Source organism: Limulus polyphemus, unplaced genomic scaffold (assembly GCF_000517525.1).
Source record: "Limulus polyphemus unplaced genomic scaffold, Limulus_polyphemus-2.1.2 Scaffold851, whole genome shotgun sequence".
In the NCBI taxonomy this organism is placed as follows: domain Eukaryota; kingdom Metazoa; phylum Arthropoda; class Merostomata; order Xiphosura; family Limulidae; genus Limulus; species Limulus polyphemus.
In genome coordinates, this window is record NW_013666461.1 from 205,367 (window position 1) to 215,337 (window position 9,971).

At 34.1% G+C, this 9,971-nt stretch overlaps 1 protein-coding gene across 2 annotated transcripts in view; it reads right to left on the reverse strand.

Moving 5' to 3' along the window:
* Positions 1–9,971, reverse strand: part of LOC106460871 — a 115,169-nt gene that overhangs the window by 11,146 nt on the left and 94,052 nt on the right. For both annotated transcript variants that reach the window (XM_022387678.1, XM_022387679.1), the window contains exons 3-6: positions 8,537–8,657; positions 7,274–7,765; positions 4,945–5,043; positions 3,689–3,829 (exon numbers count right to left, since the gene is read on the reverse strand). In XM_022387678.1, coding sequence (XP_022243386.1) covers positions 3,689–3,829; positions 4,945–5,043; positions 7,274–7,765; positions 8,537–8,657 — 853 coding nt within the window. The remainder of the gene's footprint in view (positions 1–3,688; positions 3,830–4,944; positions 5,044–7,273; positions 7,766–8,536; positions 8,658–9,971) is intronic.

Consider the following 9,971-nt stretch of genomic DNA (forward strand, 5'->3'; position numbering starts at 1 on the left):
TACTGTGTAAGCACACCAAGTTTCTTATAGGAAAGTTAGATTGTGAGAAGTAAATAAGAAGGCATCAGTATGTCGTTATATTTGTCATCTTTACTGTGTAAGCACACCAAGTTTCTTATAGGAAAGTTAGATTGTGAGAAGTAAATAAGAAGGCATCAGTATGTCGTTATATTTGTCATCTTTACTGTGTAAGCACACCAAGTTTCTTATAGGAAAGTTAGATTGTGAGAAGTAAATAAGAAGGCATCGATATAATTTTACATTTTTGTACTGTTACTGTGTTAGTGCCATTTTTCGCGTATAAAAATCAGGTCGGTTTTAGAATGTTAAAAACCATAAAAGCGATTACAATACTATACTCGATTAGTACATGTAGGTGCAATTTTCCAATAACGACTTCCCATTCATTACCTTTATACACTTATTTTGCTAACCCAAGGAGGTAAGAAATGCGTTTCCTTTTTCTCTATTTTATAATATTTTTTATTTTAAAACTAAGTTACTAAACGTCAAGAGTTTTTTATTCCCATCTTATGTGTTCGGGGCTCGATCCCCATTTTGTGCAGTTTTGAGCTATAACACAAAGAAACCCATCTCATGTGTGACGCTAAAAATCTGGTTTCGATACCCGTAGTGGGCCCAATTCAGAGGGCCCATTGTATAGCTTTGTGCTTAATAACAAAGAAACAAACCTCGCGTCTACTTAATTATGTCTTCATGCAGTTTTTGTCCTGTTGTTGTTGGGTTTTTTTTATCTCGCGTCTACTTAATTATGTTCTTCATGCAGTTTTTGTCCTGTTGTTGTTGGTGGTTTTTTATCTCGCGTCTACTTAATTATGTCTTCATGCAGTTTTTGTATACTGAAAAAAATCTAATGTTTTGAATTAATAGAGTATTTTTTCGATAATTTAACTCTTTAGTATACTGGGAAAATAAAATGACTTAACTGGATAGAATGTTTCACCGATAATTTGGAAAATTTAACACTTTTCTACACTGAAATGAAGAAAAGTTAGTTCTAGCAGTATACTATTTCAGGTACTACATGCAACATTCATGATTTCATTTAGAATTAGGAACTTTGCATTATCTCTTTAAGTTTGCTTTAAAACTTTCAAAAAAACACAACATAAAGCATATTTTTATATGATAAATATTCCATTCATTTAATGATTTTATTGTTGTTACATCTTAGATTGTAATCTTAGCATCAGCGCTCGCCTAACAGTAATGTTATAGAAGTGTTTTTCAACGGAAAGTCCTGCCTTTTTAGCCATACATTTCATGAGTGATGCGAGTCTGTTTTCCCCCAACGGCTGACGTTTGAACCACGAGCTGTTGTATGTTGCCTTTGAGTGGTTAGGAACAAGGTAAAACGGACTGTCACTTTTCTTCATACATTCTGGCCGATGGCTGGCATACAGACGATATATGTGTATAGGGTCTCTATCGGGACGATTTAAGTTAGCGTATATTCGAAAGTTTCCCATCACACCTTCCTTGGGTTTCTTGGTCTCCTGGTCGATGTATTCCAAGTACTCCATACCATTGGGAAGTTCACAAAGAACTATGTCTGCCCACCGAAGTTCATAATGCCGTTTTGCTGATCGGATTCCGAAGAAAATAGAATTATAGAACCATAGAGTGTTGATAATAGAATCTTTTGAGTGGGATCCAAGTTGTCCTGAAAGAAATAATTTCTCTATCTCAAAATCTGTTAGAGGAACGTGTTTTGTAGAAAGACTTCCTTTTCCTTGAGATTTTAGTTGTAGCTGTTTCATTCGCAGAGACTCGCGCGTCTTAGAAAAACTGTCTCCTGCCGGACTGAAAACAGCAACAGGATATCGCTGCTTCCGAAGATAGCGATCAACGCTACTCAAGAGACCCCTTAGGGAATCAGGCTCATAATCATCCCCATTTCTCTTCTTGACATTTACAATAAAACTCGCTAAGACAGAATCCAATTCTTTGGGGGGTATTTTCTCCAAAGGTCTCTGTTCTCCAACTTTGGAAAGGAATGAATTGACTAACTGTAGGTCTGTCTTTGTTTTCCTCACCGTGTTTTGATTCTCCATTTTTGTATGTTTTTCTTCTGTTGAACTAGAAGAAGTAGATCGATGGTCGCTGTCCTCATCACATATCTGTCTCTCAGAATCTTCTGAAAAACGATTTTGAACACACCCTAAGTGATTTGCACGCTCTGCAATGGAAAACAATTCGATTCCTTCTTCCTTGGGCGAGAGAGCCACTATGGGAGCAAAAAGCAATACAGGCAGAAATCAGATAACAACAAATAAGGACTCGATTAATGGTTTGTTTTTGCCAGATAAATAATATAAATTTCTGGTTAGTTTACTCTCTGGGGAAGCATTTGATGTTAGTTAAAAACCTACACCAAGAATATCCACCTCAAGCGCTACCTACGTGCTCCCATAATGACCAGAAGAAGAATGGTACATGAGAAGATAGATGAAATGAAAAGCAGAATAAAAAGGCATGATCTTATAAAGAATTAGATAACCAGATAAACCAGCCAAAGTGAAAACCAGACCACCAGGTATGCCCAACAAGTGTTTGAGGAAAACAATATTATGCTCTTGAAACCCTTTTACACTTTAAACTATCAATATTACTCTAAATTTTGATTATACATTTTTAAAATACATTTACATGTTTTGCAATGTAGATGATTGGTTGAAAGTTCAGGTCTCTTGGATTTAAATAACAGTAGAACAAATTAAAATCACAATAAATGTAACAGTATTATAATATACAATCTAAAATTTCAAATATTTAAAAATGTAAAACAATGCCAATGGACAGTGGACTAAGATTTTATATTTTTAATGACTTGTTTTTATGAATTAGCTAAGTTCTATAACAATGATCTGTTAATGAAGATAAAAAATATGACTTGATTAAAGCGCATTCTCAATCACTTTTGGTAATTTAAACCATTTAAGTCGTCATGACATTACATAAATAATTGTAATTCGGCTTAGCATGAATTAACTTCTGAGTTGACACTGTTGGAAAATTAAAGCATAAACACAATACAATTAATAATTACGACGTCTTCAGTCCTAACAAACATTTGCCCGAAATATTTAAAAAGATCACTTTCTTATGTTTTATTAACTAAAATGTGTTTTTATGCTAATGTGAGTTAATTTTACTTTACCTCTATTATTATTTTATAACGCATTACTCATGACTTATCCAACCGAACGATATTAATGTAGGTTGCACGAAGTTGCGATAGTGTTATTTGGGAGGGGGAGTTTTTAAGAACTGTGTGTATTGCATTTAACTAGAAGATTTCTGAACTACATCGGCAAATCTCGCATACTTCTTGGACTTCTATTGTTAATAAACTTAATAAGTTAATTAAAGTGTTATTGACATCAGAAATTGTGTTAATATTTCAAGTAATCCTCTGCAATTGGGTGACTGTAATATATGTCCTTCCCTTACCTGCGTAAGGTTTCGAATAGTGATAAATATTTTGTTTATGCTATGTGGTAGTCATGGGTTATAACGATGAATATTCGATAGGCCGAAGCATAGAGTCTCTTAAATATGTACTAATAATTTTAGACTAAGAGTTTTTCAATTAATTTATTTCTTCAATACGTCGATTAGCAAATAATCGCGCTTCAAAGCGGACATAAAATGCAGCGACATCTACCTTCTTTTGGAGAGTTTACTTGTGTAACATTTCCAGCGTCGTCGAGGCCGCTATTTTGTCGATAGGAGCAGTAAAACTGACAATGAGCCTGAAGAGTACGTTGGCTACTGAATGTAATTCCACAAGGTTCGCATATAAATCCTACAATGGTGAAAAAATAAAACGTGTGAATTTGATCCATATAGGAAATTTTCATATTAAACACATGGTATTGGATAAAAATTGTTAAACGGTTGATATACAAGTCACAATAAGAAAAACAGTTGATACCACGCAGTACAATACATAAAGAAAAAAATCGATATATGTGACTAAAGTTTATGATTTCTTTCGAACAAACGAAAAACAACAAACATAAAGATAGTTCAAATAGATTCACCTAGGTGTCGCTAAATTTTTTCCATCTGAACAACAAAAAATCATATTGTTACACAAAAAATAGTTAAAAGGAGCGGAACTAACGGGTATTTTACTTCATACTTTATGAGTATATATATATTCAGTTTAAAAACATAAACAACTCTGTTACATTAAAACCGAGTTAAATACGATTGTAGGAAAACAAGTAATTAATATAAACGTTATTTCTATTATCCTGATATACAGTTCATAGTTCGATGTACCTTGCTACTTCTAGCTTGAAACAATAATATTCGATAACATGATTTGATATTATTACTGTAATCATAAAACTCACGCTTGAAAAGTAATACAAATAGCCTGAGAGAAGTTTACATATTAGTGTGGAATTTCAGTAATCCAGTTACGAAAAACCTACGTCGGTGACTCAGAACGTTCGACGCATGCGATAACATTGAATTAAACCTATTATGCAAATCAGATCGTAGATTATCCAGTAAAAGACTTGGTAAAGTGTAGATAGATGCTGTTGGTGAAACAAGTCATTGGTGTGTGACTGTTCCTTACAAACTAGTTAGTTGAAAAAGTCTCGATAAGCCGAGTTTATAGCATTTCACTAATAAGTCACTAATTAACTTTACCAAATTATTACCCGCTGGGTCAGTGGTAAATCTACAGACTTAGAACATATAAATCCGGGGTTTGATTCCTCGTAATGGACAGAGTGCAGGTAGCCAATTGAGTAGCTTTTCACTAAGAAAAAACATCAATAAACAAACAAACACCATTTTCTTCTTATTCGGCAAATTTCTTCCATTTTTAAACCTTATTTTACATATTTGTATATATTAAAATTTGTTTCGTTAACATCATCTATAAACCGAAGTATGATTTACCTGACGGCCATTCTGCTACTGATGAAGAGCTGGTTTCGGTAGGTCCTGATGTATGTATTGTTGGAGAGGTAAAAAACGGAAAATAAGTAAAGGGGCTCCCTGAAATATATATATATATATTTAATAGGTTTGCCAGTAACCTTATCATATCCAAAATAATCAATCAACTTTTGTTTATCAAGATAAATAAATAATTTACAATAAACGTTTTCTTACAACTTTCATTTATTTTTTGAAATTTAGCCACTCCCCGATTTAGTGCTTGCAAAAACTCGTCTGGAGATTTTAGATGCGTAAAGGGAAATGAACTATAGGAAAAATATCAACCAAAATTATGAATAGCCCCTTTATTATTGTCTGGTTGTACACATGATTTTCCTAATAAATTTTAGGCGATTTTACTCATTAAGTCCAAACGTAAACTATAGCACTTTCAGTAATGTTTGAAATATTAAACCACATGTTCACTGACTAGTCGCGTTATCAAGAATCTCTCCCTTCCCCACACACGTGTTTTTTTAAACTTCAGTTTATTTGCAAATTAGATTGACCATGCGATGTTTCAGGTAGTTGGTTTGAGCTATGTAAATATAGAGCTAGATCATATCATGATTAGTCTGCAAGACTAACGGTAAGAGCAAAAATCACTTCGAGTTTTCAAGGGGTGTGATAGTAGATGCAAACGGAGCATCGTCGACAAAGACTGTTTCTGTGACCAGCTCTTCAATGATGTCACCCATCCAGTTTAATCAAAAATTACAATCAAAAGGAATACTTCTACTACTAAGAAAATACTATGACACACTGGTAACTGCTGAAGGGCAGATATGAAGCAAGAGACGTCAGATTGTATTCTAACTATCTGTTTCCGTCTAGATTCAGCTATCTTTAACTATATCATAGGAAGATTAGAAAAGTATCATGTGGCAATCGAAAACCAAGCGATCTGAAAAAAGCTTGTGTCTGATGTAAACAGGATAGAACATCTTGAGTGACATAAATGGAACAAAACCTATGAACATTTAATGAACGGAAGCATGTAATGTGATCTGATAAGTCTGGTTTCATTCTTCTTTCTATGCTGACACAAGAGGCTATAACCTTGCCTATATTTAAGTGGTGTAATAGTGTTCTTGTGGCAGAAGTTGAACTCAGAAGGACAAATAACATCCAAGGTAAATGTTGTTTCTCATCATTCTCAATCTTAAGTGCTGCATTTTTTTTTCAGTTTCATAAAAGAGACTCCTCTAAAGCGATAATACAACAATCAACCACGATTCGTACCTAAATAACTATCACAATAACCAACCACAATCCTCACCTAAATCACTACCATAACAACCAATTACTATCTTCATCTAAAGCGATAATACAACAATCAACCACGATTCTTACCTAAATAACTATCACAATAATCAACCACAATCCTCACCTAAATCACTACCATAACAACCAATTACTATCTTCATCTAAAGCGATAATACAACAATCAACCACGATTCTTACCTAAATAACTATCACAATAATCAACCGCAATCCTCATCTAAATCACTACCGTAACAACCAATCACTATCTTCATCTAAAGCGATAATACAACAATCAACCACGATTCTTAACTAAATAACTATCACAACAATCAACCACAATTCTCACTTAAATCACTACCATAACAACATAACAATCACGATCCTCATGTAAAGCAATTACACAACAATCAACCACGATACTCATCTAAAGTGATAATATAATAACAACCACGATCCTCACCTAAATAACTATCACAATAATCAACCCCAATCCTCATCTAAATCACTACCATAACAACCAATCACTATCTTCATGTAAAGCAATCACACAACAATCAAACACGATACTCATCTAAAGTGATAATACAATAACAACCACGATCCTCACCTAAAGCGATAACAAACAGTCAACCAAAACCTTCACCTAAAGCAATAACACAAAAGCCAACCACGATCCTCACCTAAAGCGTATTACATGACATGGGTTTGATGAATAGAGCTGATAACTTCAGTCATCTTCCTTAGCCAGCAGATTCATCGAAACGTAATTCACCTGAGCAACTCTGGGATGAAATTCATCTTTGAATTCGCCGTCGCGATCCTCTGACGATATATGCACACCACCCACTTCGACAAATAGTCTACAATCGAAAGAAAATCACCTTCCAACATTATGCGGAGTCTATGGTATGCTGTGTCTATTTTTGTTTTGTAATGAAAAGTGGTTCAACCCTACATTAAGAGAAAGAATTGCCCTAACAAAGTGTCCACTTAGTAGATATACAAACTAGGATTAACTTACTTGTTGGTAGTGAGGGGGAAAGACTGCAAGGAACCTGGGAATGGGGTGAGCTGTTACTGACATTCGCTTGTGATTTTCCATTCTTCGAATGACCATCTGAGGAATGATCGTCGCTCGAGCTGTTCAAGAGATAAGGGCTTTTCCTTTCTTTTTTAACGCTGATCAATAGTTCACCATTTGATGTTTCATCCGAGGAAGGTTCACTGGTTATAGATGATTTTTTCTGGAAGAGAACTTCATCATTAATGGGTGATTTATTTATAGAAAGATCCTGAGATTCTTCCATAAAGTCCTTGCTTTTATCATATTCTTCTAGATGTGGAATTTTGTATCTGGAAACAGAAGTATAACAATCCCATTCAGGGATAGACGGCACCAAGGGGAACCAGCGTCTGGAGTTTGATGAGTGTATTCGAGAGGTGATTTTATACCAAGCACACAGTTCGACATTTTCGTCTGTATCACATAACACGGAACACCATACGTCGTTTCCTGTAACAAGATTACATAACTGTTCTATATTTAACAACCAAACATGCAGTTACCAAAGAAAACTATTTCAGGTTTATAATGATGGAAATTTATTGTTTACATACATCCTTATCATCTTTATGGAACAACACTCAAGTCGAGTATATATATATATCACAAAAACATACTCAATTAATGCAATCAGGTAACACAAAAAAATATGTTAAAAGTAACACCAAAAAATTTTAAAAATATTTTTAAACGGTGGAGGTTTTCATATTAATGAAACACTTCAATGCTGTTACATGTTAGTTTGCGCTAGAAATTGGTTTGTTTGTAATTAAGCACAAAGCTACAACAATGGGATATCTGTGTTCTGCCCACCACGGGTATCGAAACCTGGATTCTAGCGTTGTAAGTCCGCAGACATACCGCTGTGCCACTGGTGGGGGGGGGCGTTAGAAATTGGAAAGAAAACCGTTAAACTTGTAACTCTGCTTAGTGTAACTAAATCAAGAGGATTCAAACTGGCGTTCAAACGTAACACATCTTTTTTAACATTCAGTGTAGGGGATATTCCGTGAGTAATTTGATTCAAAAGTCAAATCATAAATTCGCTTCAAACCATTTTTTTTCGCGGTTTTTGAACATAATTTTCTCTATCATCCGGTACAGTAGGTGATAATAACAAACACCGAAGTTTAAACATATTTCAAATTCTGAAAAATTGTCGGTGATATAGAAAATTTGTTCAGGTGTAAATGTTTGATAACTTTCTAAAAAATATTTTACCTTCCACAAAAACAACAAGATTTGCCTCGTGTGGTGTGATCGCGAGTTTAACCAACCTAAGCCAACTTCCTGTCTCGTCGTGTAAATCCAGATGAATCTTTTCTTCATCAGTGTCTCTAGCCTACAAAATAGAGAAGTTTTAGGCAACAACAGCATCCAAAAAAGTGTTAATACAATTATCTTCTCTATAAACAAAATGTACCAAAGAATACATGGAAGAATTATGAAAAATTATTTCAAAATTAATAAACAAATGACACGTCAGAACATAATAGAAATTTTTAAGGCATTATTAAGAAATTGTACTCAAAAGTAAGTTTCATAAATAGATCGGAACTAAAAGGTAATTAATAAGTAAATTAATTGTGATAATTCCATAACGCAAACTAAAATTGTGCCAATGCTGTTGACGTTATTTTCATCAAGTTGTTTTTTTTAATACGTTGTGAACTGTGAGAAGAAATATAAAAAAAAAAACCACCAACAACAACAGGACAAAAACTGCATGAAGACATAATTAAGTAGACGCGAGATAAAAAAAAACCACCAACAACAGGAAAAAAAAAGTATAACAAGATGAAAGTGTACTGCTGGAACAAGTGGACAGGTTAACGGGTCAGTGGATGTACTTACAAATGGTTACATTCTTATTCTTTACTACTACAGTAGTCTTTACACTCTCCGAGAGTATCTATACTTTTTGGTATCACTCCTTAAAGAAATATTAATTCTGTTGGCACTCTGAATCCAAGTATATATAAATATACTCCATTCTTGAGGCTAAAGATTGTTTATTTTCTTTCCAGGGAGGAAACAAATGAGAAGCTGAAAGATACCTCAGATGGAACTTTTCTTGTGAGAAATGCTTCTAATAAAGGATCTGGAGAGTACACACTCACACTGCAGTAAGATATGTTGTTGTCCTAGTTGTTTCCTTGGAAACTATTGGCATGTCCCTGTAACTAACAAGAGTAATGAATTATCTACATGTCCCGTATATGGAGTATTAAAAACTTGTGTTCTTTCTCAGAAAAAAAATAAAAGATATGAAGATATCTAGCTTTTTACTAAAATTAAAGATATATTCATGTTAAGCCGCTCGGTTTCCACCCACTTATCTTCTATGTTTTATGTAGTATGTTTATAATAGCATATATTTATAATTCTTATCTTGTTGAAAAGAACTTAAAAACTTTAAAGTTCAACGTTTTAAAATAAGACCCCCATTTCGTTCTAACAGTGTGAAACTGACATGGTATTTACAACTGTGTTGTTTGGCTACCACTCATATTGTTTCATTTGTTTACCATAGGGGCGTACTTGGAATGCCCACTATATATCTATTCGGGGGGGGGGGGGGGGGCTACCGAAATAATTTGATAAGGATTTTTTACATTGATTCCAGTTATACATAGTTTGTAGGACCTTTCTTCAA